General features: G+C 46.3%; 1 protein-coding gene across 1 annotated transcript in view; it reads left to right on the top strand.

Annotated features, from left to right (window-relative positions):
- The window catches only part of LOC308377457 (nuclear receptor coactivator 3-like), an 86,192-nt gene that overhangs the window by 41,769 nt on the left and 16,550 nt on the right, over nucleotides 1–27,873 (top strand). Inside the window, exons 3-11 of the mRNA XM_080854115.1 lie at nucleotides 11,717–11,821; nucleotides 11,915–12,075; nucleotides 15,195–15,295; nucleotides 15,922–16,096; nucleotides 23,533–23,724; nucleotides 25,591–25,677; nucleotides 26,101–26,241; nucleotides 26,497–26,644; nucleotides 26,973–27,520. Of these exons, the coding sequence (XP_080710241.1) occupies nucleotides 11,736–11,821; nucleotides 11,915–12,075; nucleotides 15,195–15,295; nucleotides 15,922–16,096; nucleotides 23,533–23,724; nucleotides 25,591–25,677; nucleotides 26,101–26,241; nucleotides 26,497–26,644; nucleotides 26,973–27,520 (1,639 nt within the window). The 5' untranslated portion in view covers nucleotides 11,717–11,735. The remainder of the gene's footprint in view (nucleotides 1–11,716; nucleotides 11,822–11,914; nucleotides 12,076–15,194; nucleotides 15,296–15,921; nucleotides 16,097–23,532; nucleotides 23,725–25,590; nucleotides 25,678–26,100; nucleotides 26,242–26,496; nucleotides 26,645–26,972; nucleotides 27,521–27,873) is intronic.

Here is a 27,873-nt window from a genome sequence, read left to right on the forward strand (position 1 = left end):
TGTTTCTCTTTCTCTCTCTGTGTCTGTCCACCCCCATGCTCTCTTTTTTTTCTCCCTCAGTCTCCATCCCTCTCCTGTCTGTCAGTCAGTCTGTCTGTCTCTCTCACTCGCGCTACACTGTGTCACCGTGAGCTTAGGGTGGTGTTGCTGGCGTCTGTCGTCTGACGCCCGGGCGACAGGGAGACGCCGAGTTTCTCCGCCCACACACGTGCCCAGAAATAAGCCTCTCTGAGCTGGGGGGGAGGGGTGAGGGTGGGGACTCGTCTGAGCTCCTCTGCCGGTTGGCCTCATCAGCTGGCTATGCTATGCCTTGCCTAGCCTCTCCACGCTACAGTGGCTGTTGCTGTGGGACCAACGATTGGCAGAGCTATCTCCAGAGCGACCAAGTGACCTTTGAGTGACCCCACTCATGTGACCCAAGCAACCAACCCTCTGCCTTTCACTGATTAAGCCTGTGTGTGTGTGTGTGTGTGTGTGTGTGTGTGTGTGTGTTTGTATGTATTTAAGTGTGTGTGTGTGTGTGTGTGTGAGTATTTAAGGGTGTGTGTGTGTGTTTGTTTGGATGTATTTGATTGTGTATTTAAGTGTGTGTTTGTATTTGATAGTGTGTGTGTGTGTGTACATGTACATGTACCTGTACCTGATCACCCCCAGTAAGACTGTTCCCATAAACATTACACTCATAATGATTTCTTTAGTGGTTTGGCTGAGGGGAACTGGTGGGTGATGTGTTCGTCTGCTGTTGTTCTGCCGCTGTGTTTGAGCACAAATAGCAACCAATTATCAGGCCTCTAGTGTTTGTTTCAGTGCGCCATTGGTGTTGCGTGACTCAGGTTACCGTGGGCGTACTTTTGTTCTTTTTCGCCGCCTGTTTGTCCTCTAGTAGCTTTCCTTGTTGCTCTTCATACCTGGACTGATGTTGCTCACTTTTTCTGGACCGAGATAGAGAGAGAAAGGAGAGAAAGAAAGAAGAGGGTGGAGAGAGCGTTGAAGAGAAAGGAGAGAGTCTGAGAGTGACTTGACGTTTGTTTGTTTTTCCGTCCCTTCAGGGTGGACGGTGTGCCGTGGTTGTGTGTGGATTAGGTGTAACCGATCCTTTTGTTTAAACACTCACACTCACACTCGTCAGTTTTTGAACCCTTGTTTGCGTGCATGTGTGTATGTGTGCACTTGATCATATTTCTCAACTCCCCCAATCCCCTCCCCCCCTTAAAAAGATTTGTTGTTGGTGTCTTAAAGTACACACACTCTCATGTGACTACTCACTGACACATGCACCGGCACACAAACACACACACACACACGTGCGTGCACGCACGCACGCACGCACGCGCGAGCGCACACACACACACACACACACACACACACACACACACACACACACACACACACACACACACACACACACACACACACACACACACACACACACACACACACAGTCTTGCTCTCTGCCTGTGTAACAGATCCTGTTGTGAAGAGAGGGAATGTCACATGGAGCAAAGTCCTCTGCGATGTGTGGAATGGGTTAGATAAACACACACACACACACACACACACACACACGCAAACACACCCCTTCCCACTCATATATACACACATGGGTACAGAAAGCGAAAAACAAGTTACCGCAATTGTGTTTTAAAACAACCGATCATTAACCTAAAGGTCACGCGTTGCCAATTCACATGTTTACTCCAACAGACTTCTCATAAACGGACATCTCTTGGTGTCACGTGTCTGTGCTTTAGTCATAGGTACCTTCAAACTCTCTCTGTTAGGTTCCAGAGTGCCTGCTGATTACATCTTAATCAGAGAGAGAGGGAGAGAGGGAGAGAAAAGGAGAGAGGCAGATGAGGTAGCATCAGTGAGGCAGAGCATGAAAGAGTGTTCAGAAGAAGCCAAATGAGAATGAGAGAGAAAGAGACATCAAAATGAAAGAAAGGGAGAAAGAAAGGGACTGCTACCATGAATTTTGGGAGAGAATAATTAAGCCTGTTGAGGAAGTGAGAGAGTGAGAGAGAGAGTGAGAGAGAGACCAGAGTGAGAGAGAGACCAGAGTGACAGAGAGACCAGAGTGAGAGAGAGACCAGAGAGAGAGAGAGAGAGAGAGAGAGAGAGACCAGAGAAGGAGAGACCAGAGAGAGAGAGAGACCAGAGAGAGAGAGACCAGAGGGAAGTGGGAGAGAGAGAGAGATCAGAGACCAGAGGGAAGTGTCTGTCTCTCTCTCTCTCTCTCTCTCTCTCTCTCTCTCTCTCTCTCTCTCTCTCTCTCTCTCACTCACTCTGTTTTATCTCTCTCTTTCTCTTTATCGCTCTCTTTTTGTCTCCCACTGTCTTACTCTCTTTCCCACTTTCCTCATATTCATCACCCTCTCTCTCCATCTCTCTCTCTCTCTCTCTCTCCTCCCCCTCTCCTCCCCGTCTCTCTCTCTCTCCCTGCTGACAGGCGGGCGTCACGCTTGTAAACAGCTGCCTAATGGATCTCAAACACACAAACATCATTAGTCATGAGAGCATGGCTGATTTGGGCACCATCCTCCTTCACCGTCCCTAAATCATTCATGCTCATTTTCTCCGTAAACAAGCTCTGTGTACACCCCCTCCTTACACACACACACACACACACACACACACACACACACACACACACACTCTCTCTACATACATACACCCACACACACCACTGAGGCCCAGCCTGCTGCCACATACTCATAGAAAGCTTCCCTCGGAGCCTCCAGTGCGTCAGTGACACTGACAGCTCCCCTAGACCCCCTCTCACCAAAACACACAATGTTAGCCCCCAACACACACACACACACACACACACTCCTGACTTAAATTTCAGCATCGCTACTTCCTTTCACCACCAAGTGCATTTGAATTTACATTCTAGATGTCACTGAATCACTGGGTGTGTGGGTGTGTGTGTGTGACGTGTGAGTGTGTGTTTGTGTGTGTGTGTGTGTGTGTGTGTGTCGGCATATTATCTGTGATGCTGTCAATCTGAAGTGTGTGACGCCGTCCTTCGTTCTGTATTTCCAGCTGCTTAGATCGTCCTCACGTCTCTCCAGGAAATAGACCTTCCTTTGTAATAATTATGCTAATTAGGTTAGCTAGCACACATGGTCTTTGCCTAATGCCTGCTGTCAAGGGCTGTGCATTGTGTATGGCGCTAGCTCTTTCTAGCAGTGGTTTTGTCGAAGTGTGTGTGTGTGTGTGTGTGTGTGTGTGTGTGTGTGGTGGCTAATATTGCATGGAGGCACAGTAGATCCAGAGGCAGAGGAGGGGATTTGGTCGGTAATTACACATAGATGTGTTTTCTGGAGTGTTGCCGGAGTAATGGAGACATGACCTTGCTATGTGGTTATACACACATACACACATACGCACACACACACACACACACACACACAACCCCCTGTGATTCCACTGAAGGCCAAGATGTGGAGGGGCCAAGGCCAGGATTGGAAAACAAGGGTATTACAGTACACAAAGCCATCCTGTGATGGAGAGAGATGAGCAGGAGGGAGAGAGAAAGAGAAGGACGCTAGGGGAGATAGAGGGAGGCAGGGAGGGGTGAGGGGAAGGAAAATGACATTGAGAGATTGCCCTGGGAGACTTCTCAGGCCTGTGGGACTCAGCATTGTCTAATGATCAGTCAGACCCCCCCACACACACACACACACACACACACACAGACTCATTGTGTCTCCTCACCTTCACACAGAGAGGGAGAGAGAGTGTTCAACTTTCATTTCATGTTTGAATCGCTTTCCTTTTCTTTAAGGACCGATGAGTGTTGACTTTTCAGGCGTTTTTCTCAGGTTCTTTCATACAGGTAGTGCGTTTGTCCGGGTGTGTGTGTGTCCGCGTCTTTGTCTGTCGGTCTGTGTGTGTGTGTGTGTGTGTGTGTGTGTGTGTGTGTCCATATGCATGCTTGTGTGTGTGTGTGTGTCCATGTGCATGCATGTGTGTGTGTGTGTGTGTGTGTGTGTGTGTGTGTGTGTGTGTGTGTGTGTGTGTGTGTGTGTGTGTGTGTGTGTGTGAGGAGCTCTGTGTGGGATCAGGGATGCTTCAGCGGTGTGGCAAGCAAGCAGCGAGTCAGAGAGCCGTGCGCTAGTCTTCAGCTGTGCTGATGTCACAACGGCTGCTCCAACTGTCACGTAGCCACTTTCTCTCTCTGTCTCTCCTCTTCTCCATCTCTCATTCTCTTTCTTTCCTAATCTCTCTCTGTCTCTCATCACCTGCTATGACTCATGCTCTCTCTTCTGTGTTTGTGTTTGCTCCCCCCGCCTTTCTCTCTCTCTCTCTCTCTCTCTCTCTTTCTTTCTTTCTTTCTCTCTCTCGTTCGCTCTGTTTCTCGTTCTCTTTCTCTCTCTCTCTGTCTCTCTGTCATTCATTTACATGAAATCACACCACCTTCATCCCTCTCTCTTTCTTTTACCTCCCTCTCTCTCTCTCTCTCTCTCTCTCTCTCTTTCACTCCCTCGTTTTTTCCATAACACACTCACTCTCTCCCACTCTGTCGTTCAGCACTTGATCCTCAGCCTCAGCCTGCTTACCCTGTTTGATTGACAGGCCGTTCACACCTGTGTACTTGATTACAAAAAAAAAGTACAGTTGCTGAAGGTGTTGAAAGACATTTGGAGTGTGGGCCATTGTTGCGTGGTGTATTGGCATACACATTCCTTGTGTAAACACTGCAGTTTTTGGATCATCTTTGACAAGCACCTCAGTGAAGAAGCCGTTTTACCGTACGTCATCCAGACAAAAGCTTGTTTAATGCTTCATGGTTTAATGGTTTAATGGTTTAATGTTAAATAGTGTCTATGGTTTATCGGTCTGCAGTCCACAGGATTTGGAAAGCTTCTACTTTAGATGAGAGCCTCTTTATAATGTGAAAGTGGTTGTAAGGTGATCCTGTTGGAAAAGTGTACCCTTTTCAGAGAAGTTGTCATTGTCTGGTGCCGCCGGACCAACCTGCGTCTCTAAAGCCCTGTTCCTGCATCCTAGCCACCATAGCAGTTGGCCCGTGGCATAAAGTTGACTTCTGCTCAGCGGGTGAAAAAAAGCGCTTGTCTGGACCAGACTAGGGGTGACCCATTTCCCTGGGGGATTGAATGGGCACATAAATAAGCTATTCTCTTGGGCAGTCTCACTCGCCCTGCAATTAGAACTGGGCTCTTTGTGGAGAGGCTGGAGGGAATAACGCCCACCCTGTAGTCGGCACAGAAGCTTTCTTTTTTTTCTCAATCTTTCTTTCTTTTTTTCTGGATAAGTCTTTCTGTTTTTCTCCCTCATCTCTCCCAAATTTTGAACATTTTCACCTATCTGCAGTTTTTTTTCTCTCCCAGTTATTTTCTCCAGCAAGAGTTGTGGGGTGCCACATGTGTTGAAGAGGTGGCAAGACAGCAACTTAATGGCCACTAAGAGAGGTAGAGAGAGTCTAAGAGAGGTAGAGAGAGTCTAAGAGAGGTAGAGAGAGGTAGAGAGAGGTAGAGAGAGGTAGAGAGAGGTAGAGAGAGTCTAAGAGAGGTAGAGAGAGTCTAAGAGAGGTAAAGAGAGTCTAAGAGAGGTAAAGAGAGTCTAAGAGAGGTAGAGAGAGGTAGAGAGAGTCTAAGAGAGGTAAAGAGAGTCTAAGAGAGGTAGAGAGAGTCTAAGAGAGGTAGAGAGAGTCTAAGAGAGGTAGAGAGAGGTAGAGAGAGTCTAAGAGAGGTGGTGAGAGTCTAAGAGAGGTAAAGAGAGTCTAAGAGAGGTAGAGAGAGGTAGAGAGAGTCTAAGAGAGGTAGAGAGAGTCTAAGAGAGGTAAAGAGAGTCTAAGAGAGGTAGAGAGAGTCTAAGAGAGGTAGAGAGAGGTAGAGAGAGTCTAAGAGAGGTAGAGAGAGTCTAAGAGAGGTAGAGAGAGGTAGAGAGAGTCTAAGAGAGGTAGAGAGAGTCTAAGAGAGGTAAAGAGAGTCTAAGAGAGGTAGAGAGAGGTGGTGAGAGTCTAAGAGAGGTGGTGAGAGTCTAAGAGAGGTAAAGAGAGTCTAAAGGCCGTTTTTTACTTCTCCAATTCTCTCCGATTCGGTCGTAGAGGGACACTTTGGCACGCCTTGGTAACACCTTCACCCAGGTGTTGACGCCCATCCGAGCCCTCGGAGAGCTGTTCGGAGAGGAACGCTTTTTCTAACTTTTCTTAAAGAGTCGGAGAGAGTCGGATACCCCCTTGGCTGTGATTGGGCAGCTTACAGCATCATTCCCAAACTACATCATTTCCGGAATCAAACATGTCAGGACCTCACATTTCCTGTTTTCTGTCAAAATGTTTTAGTACGACTTTGGTAAACTACAAAGCCGCACCGCTTTTAGCATTACGGCTACCGTATTTTATATAAACCCTCGAAAAGTACATTGCTCCCGACCGCTGTTGGTCTCTTGGCTGGTGGCTCGGTTTTGAAAGTGCCTTCTCCAACCAGCTTGAACTGACATGTAACGTAATTTGCTACGGAGTAATGCTGGCAGCTTTTTACTTTGCATCCATTAAATAGGAAATGTATTTCATGTATGTGTAGAACCTATTTAGAATGGCTGACCTTACATAAAACGGCAGTGAAAGACATTTGAGGCAAACATTACTTTTGCCTTAATGAGGTTGGCGTGTGAGAGCATATCAGCACGATAACGTTAGCAGCGAGGCTAGCTAGCTACTATGTGTTTCAATGGATTTTTGGTATAAGCGTTAGCAGCACACTTTTGAGAGCTATTGTGAATACGCTAACGCTTGATTTAGCAGAAAATCTAGTAAACGTACATACCACCTGCGCCTCTGTCTCCTGTTCTTGTTGTAGTTGTCGCCCAAAAAAAATCGCTACAAGCACGTCCTCTGCTAATAACTCAAACTAGTCCAGCTCCACCATCAACCGTTGTCTGTTAGTTTCCTTCCTTCGCTGTGTATGTGAGGAAAGCCGGGAGGAGGTATTTATACAATAAACGACTACCACACACACAATGATTTCTCTTAGATCGTCTTCTTGAAAATTGGGCATTAAAGGTGTCCAGGCAGAGGATCATAAGTGAGTGTGTTTCCTGTATGTGTTTCATCATATTCATGGTTGAAAAGGCAGTCTCACAACTGTATGTTGAGGTATCAGAATCATGTTTATTGGCATGTATGTGTATGCATGCTCTAGTTGTGTGGCTGATATAACTATAACACTGCATGTTGATTGGTTTGATGATTGCAGTGGGTTTATTTTTCTGGCCCTTTCCTCAGAGTTTGGGGGGACATTTTTTTTTTTCATTGACAAGGGCAACCACCTCGTGGCCGACAATAAGTGAGTGCGTTGTCATTGTGATGTAGTGATATAAAGCGAAAAATCACGCACCATAGGCTACATATTAGGTTACCCAGAAATCATTGCAAATCTAAATGTGACAAAAATACCAAAGAAAATAATAACATATTCATTTATTGGATCGTTTTATAATAGTTTCTATATTGTATGTAAGATAAGCATATCGTTTTGTTATAGATCGCTAATATGTTTTTCACAAAAAAAAAATGACCACCACGATGGAGATACATTTGCCTTCTCAAGTGAATATATAGCATTAGACTTGCTTATTATGACTAAGCTACATGTCTCCAAGGCCCATGTGACGACACCTGCTCGACAGGTCTGGAGGTAGCCTACGTGTCAGGTCAGTGACAGATTTGAGGAGGGAGGATAAACAATCAATGACTTCTAACAAAGAGGTAATGGGGTATCTCCAGCCTCGACCAACAGTCGTTACCCCACCCAGTGGTCTGGCGTTGAATAGGTTTCAGCACGCATAGCTGTCGGAGTAGTATGTAGGGCCGATTAGTACGTTCAAATTTTTCTGAATCCACCGCCCGCCCATTTTTTTTCGAGGACGGAGAAGGATGCAGAAGTATATTGAGGCCTTAATAGAGGTAAAGAGAGTCTACGAGAGGTGGAGAGAGTCTAAGAGAGGTGGTGAGAGTCTAAGAGAGGTAAAGAGAGTCTAAGAGAGGTAAAGAGAGTCTAAGAGTTGTAGAGAGAGTCTAAGAGAGGTGGAGAGAGTCTAAGAAAGGTAAAGAGAGTCTAAGAGAGGTAGAGAGAGTCTAAGAGAGGTAAAGAGAGTCTAAGAGAGGTAGAGAGAGTCTAAGAGAGGTAGAGAGAGTCTAAGAGAGGTAAAGAGAGTCTAAGAGAGGTTAAGAGAGTCTAAGAGAGGTTAAGAGAGTCTAAGAGAGGTAGAGAGAGTCTAAGAGAGTCTAAGAGAGGTAGAGAGAGTCTAAGAGAGGTAAAGAGAGTCTAAGAGAGGTTAAGAGAGTTAGAGAGAGGTAGAGAGAGTCTAAGAGAGGTAGAGAGAGGTCAAGCGAGTTAGAGAGAGGTAAAGAGAGTCTAAGAGAGTTAGAGAGAAGTGGAGAGAGTCTATGAGGGGTAGAAAGAGTCTAAGAGAGGTTGAGAGAGTTAGAGAGAGGTAGAGAGAGGGGGAATGACAGAAAGGGGGAAAGAGAAATCTCTGCAGGTTTCTACGGCTGTCTTCTTTCTCCCCATTCGCTGCCTGGGAGAACAGCTCTCTTGTGCACTTACAACCCCCCCCCACCCCCCCCTCCCATTTCTTCCCAGTGCATTATTCATACACGGGGCCCTGTACTTTTCAATTAAGGCCAATGTCATCGGTGACACGCTGTCAAACGAGTCAACATTGGCAATTGAGCACCACCAATCCCGTGCCGAGGGGATTCAATTTGCTCCCCTTGAAGCGCCACACTCCATTTAATTGGGAGAATCGGGTCTCGACGGCTTTTTAAAGCAAATTACTTGTAACGCTATCTGTACCCCCCCACCCCTTCTCCAAACAGCCTCCATTTGATGCTGCTGAGTACATCTACCCGAGCAAGGCTGTGTAGATTAAAAGTCCCGCTAATTGCCCGAAATTGGGCGAATGCGGTCCCCTGGATGGTATTTGCGTGTGTGTGACGTTTAGGATTATTATCGGGCAGTATTAGCCTTGAAGTTTGTTTTTGTGGCCTTTATGTCTGGGTGATTTGGGCCCGAGTGGCTTGGGGCTATTATAGCTAAGATAATAGAGGGGAATTCAATGTGTGAACAGGGATAGTTAAAATAAAAGTTACCCTCTACTTTTTCCCATTCAGCAGACATCTGGGAGCTGGATTTCCCCCATAGACCCCTTGAGGCTTCCCCCAGGCTTCTACCAGGACCAGCATGGAAGCTCCACAGACAGGATAATAAGACACTAGGAAAAGCTTATTGAAGGTAGTTTTTTTTTTTTTTTTTTAAGTAGTAGTATTTTAATTTATTTATCTGTGTCTTTTCAACAGTTGAGCCCCTAGAGATATGTTTGGGGGTGGGGGAGCTTCAGACTGTTTCTCTGGCTCCCAAACTCATCCAACTCCAGATACAGGGATCTAATTTAAGCACCCTAATTAGACATTTGCTGTCTAGACGGCAGATATTTTAATGCTCTGCCTTTTCACTCCCTGTTGGATTCATGTTGAGTATGTGACCGCAGCCACACTAGAGTGCCTCCCTCAGATTGCTTCCACCTCTTGGGGTGTTAGATCATCGCAACTGATGAGCACCGTGATCACACAGCATTCCTGTTGTAGCCAGAAACAGTAGTCAGATTAGGACGTGGCTTGGATAGGCACCAAACCTGCTTACTCCCTGAAGGGTAAAGTCTTTGTTACTGCACTATGACACCTAAAGTGCAACCGACAAGCATGATGTTGATCTCATCTGCCGGCTTGAATACCGTGTATGTGTAATTGTAGGTCACAATCGGTGAGGAACATAGAAACTGACTGAGAATTCCACAGGTTTCGAATCATCGTCATCTCCCATCCCTGTTGCCTTTGCTGTTACGCAACAAGACGGCCAATGTGTGAATGGTCTACTACGACAGGCCTGTGGATGACTCACATGAGACGCATACCCTGGAAGACTCTGTCTCGCAATGTGTGCTGCCTCCCAAGCTCAGGGCTGTTTGTTCACTAGAAAGCTAATGATTATGGGAGTGGACGCTTCAAATGAAGTCCTGGAGTAAATATGTGCCTTTGGTGAAGGTGCAGATTGGATGTCTCCATCAGCCATGCATCATAGCGACTCTCTCAAGGTAGCAATGAATAGACAGACCCTCTCACTCTGGTTCTTTGTGTCTAGTATTCTCTCCGTCCCCCTCTCCCCCATATTTCAGACACCTCTCTACTTTTCTCTTTTTTCATAGGCCCCCTTCATCTTGTGACTTGGCTTCCCCCCGTGTGTCTGTCAGTCTTTTTCATTCCTCTTTTTGCCACCGCCTTGCATCAGCCAAAGAAGAAAAAAATAAATAACTCCAACCAATCAGCCAATCATACCTCCTCCTCTCCAGCTCCACTTCCTGGACTTGGCCCGTGTGTGTGAGTGTGTGTGTGTGTGTGTGTGTGTGTGTGTGTGTGTGTGTCTGTGTGTCTGTCTGTGTGTGTGTGTGTGTAGCTGTGACTGGCAGCCTGGTGTGTAATGGGGCCTGTTGCTGAGCAGCTCTCTTTCTCTCTCTCTGTCAGAGAGGTGTGTAATCCATCACTGAGCATGCTCACTCCCTCCTGTGCCCAGCCCAGAGGAGGAGAGGATGATGGGAAGGTGGATGACTAGAGGGAGAGGATGATGGGAAGGTGGAGGACTAGAGGGAGAGGATGATGGGAAGGTGGAGGAATAGAGGGAGGAGAGTCAGACAGGGCCTGGGGATGATTAGAGACTGTGAAGGAGAACATACAATCTGGAATAAGAGAGGATAGCAAGAAGTCATGTGACAAGATGCTTTTGTGTCTGTGGGCGTGGCAGTGGTAGTCGGGATCGTTTTTTAATGTTGACAAATTAACAGAGTGGTTAAATAGAGTGGAGTATTAGAAGCATACAGAGTATATACTGTATGTTCCCATGAGACCCTGTGTTGAAGAACCAAACCAACCCAGCAAGCAAAGCGCTGCGCTCCGTATCCACTACTCTGCATTTGCTCTTGTGGATGACATATTATTTCTATTCCGTTGCCACCCTTTCAGAAAGTTTCAACATTTTGTCTGTCTGCGTGTACATTTACCGTATATGTATCATCATAGAGGGCTGTTGCACAAACTAAATGAGTTCCGCTATGCACAGAGATTCTGGAAATTGCCACTGTTGAACTGCTGGAAGATCTTTTTGACAATAGAAGAAGTTGGTGAATCATGCCAACAAAATTACAAAAAACAGGAGAGACGGAAGTGCCAACGTCCGAATGTGGACAGGCGTTATGTTTACGTGGTGGGTTGTAGATGGGAGAAGATGAGAAAGTGTTTGTGGGGGGGGGGGGGAGGCGCAGCTGACCATATAGGACTACTGGCCTATGCTCCACACAGAAAACATGTGGACCTGGTCTCTATTGGAGTCATTGAAGGAGAACTTTGCACAGAATAAGTGTGTCTCTCTGTGCGCACTTTTTTACTTGTAACGTACAATCATACTGCTGGAGTTGGTTGTGTTCCAAGCTGGTATACTGGCCCTGCCTGTGCTCAGAGCAGCATTTTCAAACATTCCCTGCAATCTGAGCCTTTGACCTTAGTGTTGCACTTGGTTTAAATATATTGCGTTTTAGCTGGCTTAATTGTGTTTTATTGGAGACTTTTAAGTCATTGTCACAGCAGTGTAAATAAGCCCGATTCACAAACACCTCTCTCTCTCCCCCTCCTCAGGTGCTGATATGTATAGAGGATGAGCAGTCTAGGAGAGAACTCCTTGGAACCTCTGTGCTCCGACCGGAAACGCAAGCTGTCCACATGTGACACGCCTGGGTTGGGGTAAGTTTTGGCCTGAAGGTTGTGTGTCATTTTGAATGAAGTTTTGTGTGTAACATCGCCCCTAAGTCTTAACTGTTACGGCTTCCCTCTCAGGTGTGACAAGCGGCGGCGAGAGCAGGAGAGTAAGTACATCGAGGAGCTGGCTGAGCTCATCTCGGCCAACCTGGGCGACATCGACAGCTTCAACGTGAAGCCTGACAAGTGCGCCATCCTCAAGGAGACGGTGCGGCAGATCCGTCAGATCAAGGAGCAAGGTAAGAGTGACCTAGTGTTGTTAGCAGATCCGTCAGATCAAGGAGCAAGGTAAGAGTGACCTAGTGTTGTTAGCAGATCCGTCAGATCAAGGAGCAAGGTAAGAGTGACCTAGTGTTGTTAGCAGATCCGTCAGATCAAGGAGCAAGGTAAGAGTGACCTAGTGTTGTTAGCAAATGGCACTGAGATACAGGCTGTTGTTTGTTAGATGGATGGATAGATGGATAAATGACTAGTCTGACAAATAGATACAGGGCTGGATGGATAGCTAGATGGACAGATGGATATATTGATAAGTGGATAAAGTGGATTTTCACTCTTTACTTCTATTATGTTTTCATTTACCTAAATTTACGAGCTCCCTCAAACCTCTCTCCATCTTTTGGTATTTTGGTTTTATTTGTATTTTGTATTCCATCTAGTGTGACCCTGATGGTACGAGCATCTTCTATCTGATAGCTCTCCTAGCCATGCTGCCAGGCTGAAAGCGACCGCATCGGGCCACAGTAGCACTGTCAACACTGTCTCGCCCCTGCATCCATATTTAAAGTGACATTAATAGCACTCAGAATTTCACTGTTTTTCTCTTCTCTTTTTTTGTGAAGAGGGCGGATGGCATGTCATCTGATCAAACGGATTTCAGTCATCTCCTCAAGGGGGGCGGGGGGTATTTCTGGCAGACCCAGCTGTTTGACGTGGGCCTTCCCTTATCTTTTGTGAATCACACCCTAATGACTACATGTGAACTGGACTGACTGGCTTTAAAGTCATCATTTATGCTCTTCATTTCTTTCGTCAGTGTGTGATTTAATGGCTTCTCAAAAAGCAGTGATTGTGTCTGGACACCTTATAGTTACGTATTCATATAGTACCCCCACTTATTTTGCCAGTTGTTAATATATTCCTTTGTGCTCATGATCATGCTCATGATAATTTAATACCTAATCCAAGTAGAGTACTTTGATGTGGAGATTAGTCATTGTAAATTGTGTTTAATTCGTTTATGATATTAGATATTAGTTTTTGAGAACTATGGGCATCAGGGGTTGGACAACAATGTAGAGCCTTGTTGTGTCACAGCCAATGCTGTCATATTATTGGTCGAGCCCTGCCGACCTGTCCCACCCCCCTCAGAAATGCAGCTATGGCTTTGTGAGCTGGCTAGCTCAGACAGATGTGTCTCGGTGGGTGCAGGTGCATGGACGGAGCATTAATTAACATAGTCACCATGTGTGTGTGTGTGTGTGTGTGTGTGTGTGTGTGTTTATGTGCCTGTGTACTGTTGTATTTGGTTTGTCATAGAGAGACCCCCCTTTCTCATCGTGAGGGTTGGCCAGTAATGTGACTTAATCATCCCAATTTCCTCCCATTATGCCACGTGACTGTGCTTTAAGGGAGGGGGGGTTAATAGCTGGTGATTGATAACCGGCTGAGGTGATGACAGGGAGCCGTCTGTTAGAGAGACAGAGTGAAAGACAGACAGACAGAGAGAGAGAGAGAGAGAGAGAGAGAGAGAGAGAGAGAGAGAATGGAAGGGAGGATAGAGGGAGGGGGTGGAGGGAAGGAGGGGTGGGTCAGGTTGTGAAACGGCAGGGGGGAGGGGTGGAGGTGGGAGCAGGAGGTGGAGGAAGCATCTGGGTGACAGATCTCCGAATCTCAGCCATCTCGAGAGGAAGGGGAAGAGGGTACAGCTGCCTCTGACTCTGTGGAGACAGGTTGCCATAGTTACAGGAAGTGAATAATGAAGTGGCACACGGTCTGTTTCTCCCTCTCTCTGTTTCTCCCTCTCTCTGTTTCTCACCATCTCATTCTCCCCCCCCCCCTTCTCTCCCTATCTGTCTCACTCTGCCTTCTCTATCTCTCTCTGTTTGTCTCTCTCACACACACACATCATTCCCCCCCCCCACTCTCTTCTCACACCTGTCTGTCCTACTCTCTCTCTCTCCCCCTCCTCTCCCTCTTTCTCTCCCTCTCACCTCCAGCCTTTGTTCCCCCTCCTGTCTCTCACCCACCCGGCTCATTTTTATTTAAGAGTTGACTGGAGGAGAAGCAGCCGTCTCCTGTCCCCGTGAGCGCAGTGCGCCGTGAAGCGCTAGCAGCGTAGCGTGCCGCTAGCTGACGGAGCGTTGTGAGCCCCTGGTCTTCAGAGAGGCTGAGCGGTAGCGGTGTGCTGCGGTGTGCTGCCATGGCTTAGCGGCGTTAGCACATCTCTAGGTCTCTTCCTCCTGGGAGCTCATCAAATGGAATCATTTCCCCCCCAAACTCGCCCCAGACAGAATCTGCTCTGCATTAATACACAACGCCTGTCTCTCTCTCTCTCTTTTTTTTCTCTGTCTGTCTCTCCCTCTCTCTCGCTGATTCTTCTCTCGCTCTCTGTCCTCTCACCCCTTTTTCTCTCTCGCTCTCTGCGCTACCCACCCCTTTTCCGTTTGAATTTAAAAGCCTGAGACGAGCACATAGTGTACCCTCAATGTAAACCCTCCATCTTAACTCTTGGCTTACGTGAGTTAAAGTGAGTTCTGAGAAGATGTAACTTTCTGGCTGCTCTTGTCGGTTTATGTGGAGGAGAAATTTGAGTTAGGCTGCCCCCTGTTGGTCACTTGTACTGTTCAGCTGAGAGCACGAGGGGAATGGAAGTGAAGTGACAGGTACACACACATTTGACAGTGTGTGTGTTTGTGTTTACGTGTTGTGTTGTGTTTCGATGAATGGTGCTGTGTGTTCCCGACTCAAGACTTGAGGGAAGCCTTAAGAATTGTATTGTGTCCAGGAACATCTGGATAAACTCTCACACCCTTCTCACACATACACATGCACACACACTCCCACACATCCAAAAGCAATCCAGGTGGGGCAGGGCAGGGGCGATTTGAAGGGTTTTATTTAAGATCGGGTGCTCTTCTATCTTAGAACCTGGCTTGAGGAGCGGAGGCTGTATTTTCAAGATGAGAGGCTTCCTGGGCTATGAGATATTTGTTGAGAAAAATGATAAAGTTGTGTCTAGATGCTCTCCCGTATGGTTTCGGTTGGGGTAAGTAAATGCTTGTGGCTGTATGTGTGTGTGCGTGTGGGTGTGCGTGTGCGTGTTTCTTCTAACCCATGTTTTTTTCCTCTTTTGTAGGAAAAGCCTCGTCCAACGATGACGATGTCCAAAAAGCTGACGTGTCCTCAACAGGCCAGGGCGTCATTGACAAGGACCACCTCGGGCCGCTCCTCCTGCAGGTGAGCACAGGCTTGAGGGTCGAAGGTCATGGACCTCTGACCTCTACATAGTATGCACTCAGAAACGGAGAATGCAGACAGCTTTAGCCACTGATTGAGTACTGGAGAATGTCTGTGATACAGAAGACAGCATGTGGATTGTATGCTAATGAGAAAGCAGTGGACATTTCTTCTCTCTCTCTCTCTCCACTCTTTTTGCCCCTCCCTCTCTTTCCTCTTCATTCCTCTCTTAACACCTCCCATCTGTTTTGGGTTAATCTCCATCCCTCCCTCCTCAGCCCTTCTTCTTAATCTCTCTGTCCTTTAATTTTAAGCATCTCCTCATTCCTTCTTCTCTCTCTGTGCTGCGTCTCTCTGTTATTCTTGGGCTTCTGCTCTTCTATTCAACTCCTTCCAACATCTAGATGTTTCCGTGTGCAAGTATTCATTCAGCCGGCCGCTTCATTTGTGACTTACAATACAGTGATGAGCCATTTTGATCAGTACATGTCCTATGAATCTTCTCTGTGTTCCTAATCTGTGATGAGTTCCTTCTCTTTATCTGGACTTTCTATCACGTCTTGTATTATTTCTCCATGGTTCCCACTCTGGTTCTGAGTGTCTTGTTCTGACTTCTTCTCCTACAGGCCCTGGACGGCTTCCTGTTTGTGGTGAACCGCGAGGGCAGCATCGTGTTCGTGTCGGACAATGTGACGCAGTACCTGCAGTACAAGCAGGAGGAGCTGATCAACACCAGCGTCTACAACATCCTCCACGAGGAGGACCGCGAGGACTTCCACAAGAACCTGCCCAAGGCCAACGGTGAGTACCACACTTCCACTCGGGGAGAGAGAGAGAGAGACGGGGCGCTTAATCAGGCGCTTCTAACCAAAGGTGGACGACCCAGGTTGTGACAAGTAGAACTCCTACTCACTCCTTCATTCAGCTGTTTTTGGAAAAGGGAAGCTTGATAGAGCGCTGGCCTAGTATTCCTCATTCTGACTGTGAGGGACCGGGCGGTCATCCCACGTTTGGGATGTTTGCTGACTGGAGTTAGTGGTGAAGATGGAGGAAACCACTGTGGAAGAGTCTTTTTTTTTTTTTTTTTTTTTTTTTTACAAAACTATAGTCTAAACAAACAAACATAAATACAGACTTAAACATTACTCAAAAAACCAGCAAACTAGTCAAACAATATTCCAACAATTTCTACTTCACCTCACAACAAGCAAGTACTCCTTCTCTTCCACCTCTTCCAAAGGAATGAGGCACCATTAAATAATGCTGCCCATTGGGCTAAATTGGACCAATCATGTCAGTGGGGTAACCCTCCCCACTTTAATCCTATAGACTATAAATACATTATTAATTATTAATTGCATTAACAAATACATAAACCCACCACAAAGTTCACCATTTCACCCATAACCATACATTTACAATATTTACCCCTCTTACACACATATTGTTAACATACATACATAACACACGTGACATCAAACACCCCTCAAGAGAATTCCCTTCTCTTCCCACCGTGGGACGTGGAGAAATACTGCTCCTGAGCAGCAGTACGGGAGTGCTGTGTGTGTGTGTGTGTGTGTGTGTGTGTGTGTGTGTGTGTGTGTGTGTGTGTGTGTGTGTGTGTGTGTGTGTGTGTGTGTGTGTGTGTGTGTGTGTATGAAGCATGGTTGGGTATGAAAATGGAGAGTAACTGTGACCTGACATGATAGTGGGTACCGCACTATATGACAAGGTGGGTATTTACAATAAACAGGTGGGCGGTGACAATTGTGGATTAAATGTGTTGTGTTATACCGCGGAAAAACTGCGTTGCAACCATCTAGTGCTTCTCCTGGCTGTCTGGCTCCGTTCATAGGATCCACCTCCTGGATTGTACATTTCATTAAGCAATGTTTGCAAATCCAGAGGGTTGATGCAAAGTACGCAGGAGGTGTTTAATGCCTGAGCCAGGGATGCCACCTCTGGTTCATCTGCCTCTCCGCCTTGTGTAGTGGACCCTCGGGAATATAAAGTGTGACCTCTGGTTTACTCGTCATGCCAACTGTCGTTCACAGTTAGACGTGTGGGATGAAAGGGACTGGAGAGGATGTGAGGCATTTTTTCAAGTTTTTTTTTTTTTCGCACTCTTTGAGTTGTAGAGGTTCTTAAAACAAGCAAGAAAAACTCTTTCACACAATGTCACTTCTACTCCTCTGTCCTCCTTTCTTTCTCTCGCTGCCTTTCCTCACTCCAGTACATGTCATTACTAGAAGCCTCCTTGCACACCTTAGACAAAGCAAACACCCTGTTAGTATTAACACACACACACACACACACACACACACACACACACACACACACACACACACGTACCCTGTCTCTGTAAACACACACACACATGCACCCTGTCTCTGTGTGCACATAGACACACACACACACACAAAGACACCCTGTCACTACACACACATGCACCCTGTCTCTGGGCACGCACACAACCACACACACAAATGCATGCATACAAAGTAGTCAGCCTTGTACTGTGTACAAACACACAAATGAGCTGAAGCGGAGCGGTGCGTTCTGTCAATCAAAGCGGTCCAGACAAGTGCGAAAACCATTCCTCTGTTTTATTCAGGCCCCTCCTCAGTCAGCTGGAAACGACGACAGTCAGCTGCCTGCCTGCCTGCCTGCCACTCCTGAATTATGCAGCAGGGCCCTCCCCTCCTCTCAGCTCTCTGACACTACCCTGTCAGTGATACAGCTGTGTGTGTGTGTGTGTGTGTGTGTGTGTGTGTGTGTGTGTGTGTGTGTGTGTGTGTGTCTGTGTGTGTGTGTCTGTGTGTGTGTGTCTGTGAGAAAGAGAGAGTGCTGTGTGTGAAAATAGTGTTCAGGTTTGTGTGTGTGTGTGTGTGTGTGTGTTTGTGTGTGCTGATCTGCTCTGTATTTATGTGTGTGAAGTGAATTCAACTAAGCACACAATTGATGTTCATATAGGAAAGGTGATGTGCAGTCAACACGTCCGTAGGTGTCCCTTGTTTAAGGCAATCAGTAGCTTCTGCGCAGTAGAATCAACATGGTGAAGGGTTTAACTGCCACTGATGCGCTAAGCCAGCTCCATTCCAAAGATGGAGAAAAAAAGAAACTGACTTTGCTTGACACGGCATGGTGCAGTCTGGCTCAGCTGAAGCCTGGTAGTTAATGAATACAGATACAGGATGAATAATGTTATAGAGCTCCATTCTGAGAACATTTGTGCCTTGCGGACCACTGGTCTGCAGGTGGAAGGAAGTGTGTGCAGGTGTTTTGTGTGTTAGTGTTAGAATATTTGCATTCACAGTGTGGCTCTGGTTTTGGTTATTATATTTTGTGTGTGTGTGTGTTTGTTTTGTTTGGGTTTGGTTACGATTCATTGCACTGCTGCACACTGTGTTGGAGCCCCTTTAAGCTAATTTTATTTGCTGATGAGGTTTTCTGATGAGGTGTGTGTGTGTGTGTGTGTGTGTGTGTGTGTGTGTGTGTGTTTATAAATGGTGTGTGTGTTTTTGTGTGTGCATTTAGCTTGATGTGCCTCCAACATGGGGTCTTTATATATATATATGTGTGTGTGTGTGTGTGCAACTCGCTGTGGCTATTTATAAATCTCATTAATTATGAATTTGTTTGCTGGGCCCTGGCAGCTCTGTGATTAACTCCTCAGTAGACCCCCCCCCCACACACACACACACACACACATACACACACACACACACACACAACCACCTCCAACATGACATTGTCTCCCCATCTCTCACTCTTGCCTTAAAAAATGCTTCTAATTCATTTTCGGTCCCCCTCACCCCCTCTCTCTCGCTGTCTCTTTCTCCCTCTCAGGCTCTCCCTCCCTCTCAGATTTATCCATTTTCCTCCCTCTCTCTCTTTACTCTCTTAATCCCTCTTCTTTCTATTCCACCTCCTCTCCTCCTCCTGAATATCTGCCTTCACTTCCTCTCCCGGCATCTTCCTTCCCCTCTGCCTCTTACCACATGTGTTATGATGGGAGTTTAAAAGTGTGTGTGTTTGCTGTGAGTCTTTTGGTAGTGAGGATGGGAGTTAAAAGTGTCTGTGTTAGCTGTGAGTCTTTGGGTAATGAGGATGGGAGGTGTTTGGAGGTTCTCAACAGTAGCTGATGCTGACTGATTAGTCATCCATCTACTCTGAAGAGCTTCTGGTGAGGAGCCTTAGGCATAAGCCAGGCTCTCAGCAGCCAGGTAGAGGTGGGTTTGACTGAGGTCTGTTTGACTGAGGTCTGTTTGACTGGGGTCTGTGTGACTGAGGTCTGTTTGACTGAGGTCTGTTTGACTGGGGTCTGTGTGACTGAGGTCTGTGTGACTGAGAACTGTTTGACTGGGGTTTGTGTGACTGAGGTCTGTGTGACTGATCTGGGGTCTGCTAAGGTCTGGTTGACTGGGGTCTGTTTGACTGGGGTCTGTGTGACTGAACTGGGGTCTGTTTGACTGAGGTCTGTTTGACTGAACTGGAGTCTGTTTGACTGAGGTCTGTTTGACTGAACTGGAGTCTGTTTGACTGAGGTCTGTTTGACTGAACTGGGGTTTGTTTGACTGGGGTCTGTTTGACTGAGGTCTGTTTGACTGAACTGGAGTCTGTTTGACTGAGGTCTGTTTGACTGAACTGGAGTCTGTTTGACTGAGGTCTGTTTGACTGAACTGGAATCTGTTTGACTGAGGTCTGTTTGACTGAACTGGAGTCTGTTTGACTGAGGTCTGTTTGACTGAACTGGAGTCTGTTTGACTGAGGTCTGTTTGACTGGGGTCTGTGTGACTGAGGTCTGTTTGACTGAACTGGAGTCTGTTTGACTGAGGTCTGTTTGACTGGGGTCTGTGTGACTGAGGTCTGTTTGACTGAACTGGAGTCTGTTTGACTGAGGTCTGTTTGACTGGGGTCTGTTTGACTGGGGTCTGTGTGACTGAGGTCTGTTTGACTGAACTGGAGTCTGTTTGACTGAGGTCTGTTTGACTGGGGTCTGTGTGACTGAGGTCTGTTTGACTGAGGTCTGTTTGACTGGGGTCTGTTTGACTGGGGTCTGTGTGACTGAGGTCTGTTTGACTGAACTGGAGTCTGTTTGACTGAGGTCTGTTTGACTGGGGTCTGTGTGACTGGGGTCTGTTTGACTGGGGTCTGTTTGACTGAACTGGAGTCTGTTTGACTGAGGTCTGTTTGACTGGGGTCTGTGTGACTGGGGTCTGTTTGACTGGGGTCTGTTTGACTGAGGTCTGTTTGACTGGGGTCTGTGTGACTGAGGTCTGTTTGACTGAGGTCTGTTTGACTGAGGTCTGTGGACTTTTACACAGGATGCTCTCAGGAACATGTGCCATACACTGTGCAATTACAGTGCCCTCCACAAATATTGGCACCCCTAGTGAATATGAGCTAAACAGGCTATAAAAAATATGTCTTTGCTGTTTATCCTCTTGGTCTTTCACTCAAAATATTCACAAAAATCTTGCCTTTTCATTGAAGTAAAATGAAAGAAAAAAAAACTGTTGACATTAAATAAATATTTTTCCCCAAAAACATGTGTGCCACAATTATTGGCACCCCTAGAAAAATCTTTAATTCAAATCTAACTGAAGTATATTTCCAGTCATGTTTGACATTTTTAAGTTCACCTGTTTGATAAGGAAATCTTATGAGGTCAACCATGACTTCCAGTTCCACTGGCGTACAAATATGAAGTGACACAGGCCAAATTCCATTAGTCATTCATCACTATGGGAAAGACCCAAATAACACAGTGACGATGTGCGACGAAAAGTTGTTGAGCTGCACAAATCAAGAAATGGACACAAGAAAATCTTTAAACAGTTGAAAATACCCATTTCCACTATCATGGAAATAATTAAGAAGTTTAAAGCGAAAGGAGGTGTTAAGAATCAGCCTGGAAGAGGACGTGTCTGTACATTGACCCCACGCACCGTGAGGGGGATGGTTCTACTGGCAAAATAATCTCCAAGGAACACAGCTGGAGAATTGTAGAGGTTAGTTGAGTATTGGGGTCAGAAAGTCTCCAAAACTACCATCAGACGCCACCTCACCACAAGTTGTTTCTGAGGGTTGCCAGAAAAAAGCCTCTGCTGTCAATCGACAACAAACAAAAGCGCCTACAGTTTGCCAAATGTCAGTTATATGGTCAGATGAAACCAAAATAAAGCTTTTTGGCAACAAACATCAAAGGTGGGTTTGGCGTAGACAGAAAGATGGCCATATAGAAAAGCACCCCATACTCAATGTGAAGTATGGTGGCGGATCTTTGATGTTGTGGGGCTGTTTTTCTTCCAAAGACCCTGGACATCTTGTTAGGATACCAGGTATCATGGACTCCATCAAATACCAGCAGATATGAAATGAAAACCTAACAGCCCCCTCCAGTAAGCCCTAAAATGGGCCGTGGTTGGACCTTCCAGCAGGACAATGATCCAATGCACACCTCAAAATCAACACAAAAATGGTTCACCGACCACAGAATAAAGGTTTTGCCATGGCCATCACAGTCCCCTGACCTAAACCCCATAGAAAATCTGGGGGAAGAACTGTAGCCAAGTCTACAAACTTTGACCTCAAATTCTGAAGGATCTGGAGAGATACTGCATGTAGGAATGGTCTCAGATCCCGTGCCATGTGTTCACTAACCTCATCACGCATTATAGGTGAACTTAGAGCTATTATCTTGGCAAATGGAGGCTGCACAATACATTACATAAAGGAGTGCCAATAATTGTGGCACACATGTTTTTGGAAAAAAATCTTTTTTTAATGTCAATGTTTTTTTATATATATATAATTTTACTTCAGTTAAAAGGTAAGATTTTTGTGTATATTTCGAGTGAAAGACTGAGAGGATAAACAGCAAAGACATATTTTTTCATAGCCTGTTTTGCTCATATTCATTAGGGGTGCCAATAATTGTGGAGGGCACTGTATGTATAGCATGGCTTATGTCTTGATGCTCTCATGCAAACATGGATAACATTCTGTAGTTTAAGAAAACAATAATTTTATTTCATTTTATGCACATATTTACATTTTGTGGGAGTCCCGGGAAGCTTTCTGTGTTTCTGCCACTCCCACAAACGCATCTGTTTCTTCCCACCCGCACACCGTGGATCAAAATGAGTTTGTGCTGCACTGTTTTGGGCCAGGACCCGCGGGAGTGCAGCCTCTTACTCCAGGCCTGCTTTAAGTGATGCATCAGTATCGCTCAAGTCAATACCAATAATCAGGCCGGAGATTTGCCTTAGGTAAATGTTGCTAATGTTTGTGTGAAGATTACATGGGGTGTTTAAAGGTGACCCCTGTGTGTGTGTGTGTGTGTGTGTGTGTGTGTGTGTGTGTGTGTGTGTGTGTGTGTGTGTGTGTGTGGAGGAGTACGGGGCTCCTAATGAGAATAGATAGGGCCGTTGCTGCATCCCTTGCCCTTCCTCCGCTCTGCATGCTGGGATATTGGAAATCGACTTGCCGGCTGCATTAATCCTATGCTTCATTAACTGGGCCATCAGAAGCGGAGGAGCCCATGCTTTTTCTCTCTGTTTGTCTTTGGGGCTAGAGGCAGCGGAGGAGGGGAGGGGAGGCGGGTTATAATGGCTGGCTCAGCTTCTCTTTATAGACCTCTCAGTTACAGCCCTAAGATGAGGCATGAACCTCTCAGGCGAGTGTGTGTGTGTGTGTGTGCGTGTGTGTTTGTGTTTTAAGTGCGTGTGTGTTAGTGTTTTGCGTGCGTGTGTTTATTTTGTGTGTTTACGAGGGTGCTGTGTGCACACCTATGCGATTCAGATGTATTTTGAATATTTAACTTGTGTGTCTGTGTTTGTGTAGAGGTTTGTTTCTGTGTGTGTTTGTTTGTGCAGGACTTAATATGATTATGTAAATGTTTTAGTTCCAGCATGCTTGTGTATTTAAATCCTATATGTATGAACTCCGTGTTTGGGATGTTTTCCACATTCAAATAACTCTGTTTATGCTGAGGTGAAGAGTGTTGTAGACACGCCTGAAGTCTTTTCCACCTCACTTTGGACCTTGGACCTTTTTAAGATTATTTTCATGTTTTTTATTTGTAAATATTTAAAGAATAAGGATTTCTTCACAAGCAGTAGTTTGTTTTCACATGTTTCGTGGCTTATAGACCATGGCAATTCAATTGTAATGTTTTCTGGTGTGTACTTTTACTAAAGGGGGGTGTGTCTGTGCCTGTGTTTGTGTTAAAGTAAATGGAGTGACGTGGGGGGACGAGGCTCCCCGTCAAAAGAGTCACACCTTCAACTGTCGCATGCTGGTGAAGTTTGGCCACACCCATGGCCACGGCCCTTCAGAAGAGACACCGGGCGGTGCCCCCCGCTACGAGATCATGCAGTGCTTCGCCCTCACACAACCAAAAGCCATGATGGAGGAGGGAGAAGGTACACACACACACACACACACACACACACACACACACACACACACACATAAATACGCACCAGTGGCGGCTGGTGGTTTTTAAAGTTAGGGAGGAAGGACTGTGCGCCTGGTTGCCATTGGCCTGCTTATTCCGTTGGTGGCATAAGTATGTGAGATACAAGTTGTTTCAGGGTGTTTTTGTGGACTACAGTACTACAAAATAGCAGGCAGGGATACAAGTGATACAAAGCCACCAGTGTGGCACCATTGTACTTAAAAAGCTGGTTTTGACTAGACAAGGCCAGAAGGAAAGGATGCAAAGCCAATTAGTCAAATCAGTGTTCATGCCGCCCAGGCCGTAGCCGCCGCTGGCCTGGAACGGAGGCTGCTGATATTTTCCCCCTCAATTACTAAAGCTATTGGTTATTATTTGACTTATTTATTTTCAGCTGCAATTGTTTTAAGAAAAATTAAGGCACAAGACCAAAAGTGATGCCATTTAAAATGCTCTGAATCATTCACTAACATCCTTTCCACAATATTAACAAGTTACAAAGGCAACAAGTAAGAGAACATTATTTCAGAACTATTAACATGGGCTGTTAGCCTAACATTGTTTGTGGCAAATGTGGATGTTAATGGATGTTTCAGAATGTTGGTCATTTGTAGGCTAATTAGAATACACGAAACACATCACGTTCTGAAACATTCATTAACAATTTCCATTCAGAATGTAAGCTGACGAACGTGAACAGTCAGACTAACAATAGGCGTATGAACGATTTAAAAACAAAACAATACAGCCGATTGTTTTTTTATGGTACCAGTGAGCTATAAGTATTTCGCATACCAGTTAAAATTAACGGCAGCGGTTTTACCATTGGGTTTAGTAACTTGGATTTTTGGAACAGGTTTCCCTGTTGTTTTGATACTAACCTTCTCTCTGTAGCTCAATGAATGAAACGGTTTGTTCAATAAAACATGAACAATATCTTCGTTTTCCATTGCACATCCTCTTTATTTGCAATCTTTCTACAACAATCTTTAAGGGTGACGTGTTATCGATATCCTTCTGCAGAATGGTATTAATGTCTAATCCCCTCCATCCAACGCCAAATCCGTTGTTTATTGGTTAAGCGATGTTGGCGCAGACTCAGACGCTAGGGAGGTCTTTCCTCCCCTGGGCAATGTAAGTGAATGAGCCCCACGAGCCGCCAGTATCAGAGACAGATTACATTGATCTCAATGGGAGCCAAAGGGAGGACGTCCTCCGTGCAGTAATTTCTTGTTGGGATAGGGGGTGCTAATGTTATTTTAACTCAGGGAAACAAATTACAATATGCATAGTATTAAATACTGATATCAAACTGCATTTTTAAAGGAGTTTAGTCAGTTCAATTACAAAAATACATTTCTCAAAAAGTTTGGGGAGGTTCTTCCTCCGTTTCCTCAATGGAAGAACCTCCTCTGACACACACACACACACACACACACACACACACACACACACACACACACACACACACACACACACACACAAACACACACAAACACACACACACTTTCTCCCTTTACACACCGTCACCTCTAGCTCACAAGCCAGGTTCACATGTTGGCATCAAGTAACTCATCCCCTGACCTGAAGTCCCGGTCCTGGTCTGTGTGCATCTTAATCATCCCCCATCACAACTCAATTAGCCTTAACACCCGGCTATGGCAGCCTGCAGAGTCTTACTGTATGTGTTTGTTTGTCTTAGAGGCCCAAACACATTCACAGTTTCACCTTTTTTCTCTTAAACGGTTGGTGTTTCCACCGCTCTCTGTAACCAGGCCGTGTGTTTTTCGACTTGTTTGTAATGCGTGCTGAAAATGCATCTCTGTTTCAGACCTGCAGTCCTGTATGATCTGCGTGGCTCGCCGTGTGACGGCCATGGAGAGGATTGAGAGCTTCAACACCAAGCACGAGCTGTCAGGTGAGACACCCCGCCTTACACCAGTCCTGTGCTGATTTATAACCCAGCACACTGGAGCACACCGCGTCATCCTCCAATCACAGGACCGCATACTGGAGCACACAGCGGCATCCTCCAATCACAGGACCGCATACTGGAGCACACAGCAGCATCCTCCAATCACAGGACAGCATACTGGAACACACATCAGCACCTTGTCAGTCACAGCTCTGTACAGTAGAACACTTGGGAGAATTCCCTAATCATGTCAGTACACAAACTAGACAAGACGGTAGCAGTTTGCAATTACATTGTTGCAGACTTGACAACAAAGCAGCATTAACCAATAACAAATTGCTAACAAATTGCAATTAAACTTGAATATAATATATATAATATATAATTGTTGCTTTTTCTTACTCTGTTGGTGTATCACGAAACCAGGCAAGCTGATCCAGATAGACCAGAGTTCTCTTCGAGCCACCATGCGTCCAGGCTGGGAGGACCTTCTGCGCAGATGCATTCAGATGTTCCTGCAGCACAGTGATGGCCAGCCCTGGTCCCATAAGCGGCACTACCATGAGGGTAGGTGTACCGCAGCTCTGCTCTGTTCAAAACCAGCGGAGAGAGTCGAGGTGTAGAACGTCCTTCCTCACGAAGTTTAATCAACTGTCTGCTATTGTGGAATAGCATTAAGCAGAAGAAGAACCTATAGGCAACTTGGTGCAAGTTTGACTTGTTGTGGTGATGATCAAACATCATGTATACATATACCTACATTTCTATCTCTCCACCCACCAACCCATCCATCCATCCATCCATCTCTGTCTCCTACTCCAGCCTACCTCCAGGGTCAAGCTGAGACCCCCCTCTACCGTTTCTCCCTGTCCGACGGCACGCCAGTCACGGCTCAGACCAAAAGCAAAATGTTCCGCCACCCCATGACCAACGAGCCCCAAGGCTTCATATCCACACACCTCCTCCAGAGGTAAGGCCCTCGAGCTCCACACACCCTGCACCCTCTACCTGCACAGAGCACCATGCTGCAGCCAGCCAGACCTCACTCCACTGCATACACACCTGACTCTACTGCTTGATTTGTAAACAAAAAAAATGAAATAAAATGAAACGGATGGTCTGCCGCGTCTCTTCATGATTAGATGGTGACTTACATACACAATTGTCGTTAATCCAGAAGGAATGGAAGTTTTACAAGGTAGATGGTTTTTGTCCCAGAGTGTTCTGGGGTGGATGGCACCCCACTTCAGCTCTGCTTGAGCCTTACCTAACCCTCACTGCTCTTCCCATCTCCACAGGGAACAGGGTGGCTGTCGCCCGGGCCAGCCTGGTGGCATGATGCAGGGGGGCATGAGGCCGCAGGGCATGGGCAATGCCAACCCCAACGCCCAGATGAACATGGGGCCCGGTGGGGGCATGGGGATGGGCGGCATGGGCATGAACCGAGGTTACGGGATGAACGAGCAGGGCCACATGGGTCACATGGGGCAAATGGGGCAGATGGGTGGTGGGTATGGGGGCAATGCAGGCCCCGGAGGGGGCATGGGCAACAGGATGATGCAGATGAACCAAATGAACCAAATGAACCAGATGAATCAGATGAATCAAATGAGTCAAATGAATCCCATGAACCAGATGAATCCCATGAGTCAGATGAGTCACCCCGGCCCCGGCATGCAGCAGGCCCATCAGCAGCCTCCGTTCCAGGCCAGCGGCGGCTACGGCCTGGGCGTCATGAACAGCCCCACCAGCAGCCCCGGCATGAACGGGCCCCAGCAGAACCTACTCATGTCGCCACGCAACAAAGGCAGCCCCAAGATGGGCGCCAGCCAGTTCTCCCCAGGAGGTAAGCAAGACGACATGATGAGGGGAGCCCAGTTTGGCATGACGGAGAGGGAGAGGGAGAGGGAGGGAAGGAGAGAGGAAATTGCTCTGGTGTTCTTAATTCATTTCAGTTTCCATTTGCTGACAGGTTTGCTTCCAGAAAGGCTTTACATGTTATCATACATTAGTCAGTTGGCTAAATTGAGTTATTTAAACTGTTTACTGCTAAATAAAATAAAATAAAAAGCAGTACATTGGGAACTGTTAAGACACAGCTAATCAGTAAGTATCGGTATGGAATCCATAATACTGTGGCTATCAGAGGCAGTAGAGTTCCAAGGGGTATGGTGCAGTTTAATAAAGTCTGACCGTCTT

Source organism: Sprattus sprattus (assembly GCF_963457725.1).
Source record: "Sprattus sprattus genome assembly, chromosome: 16".
Lineage (NCBI taxonomy): Eukaryota > Metazoa > Chordata > Actinopteri > Clupeiformes > Clupeidae > Sprattus > Sprattus sprattus.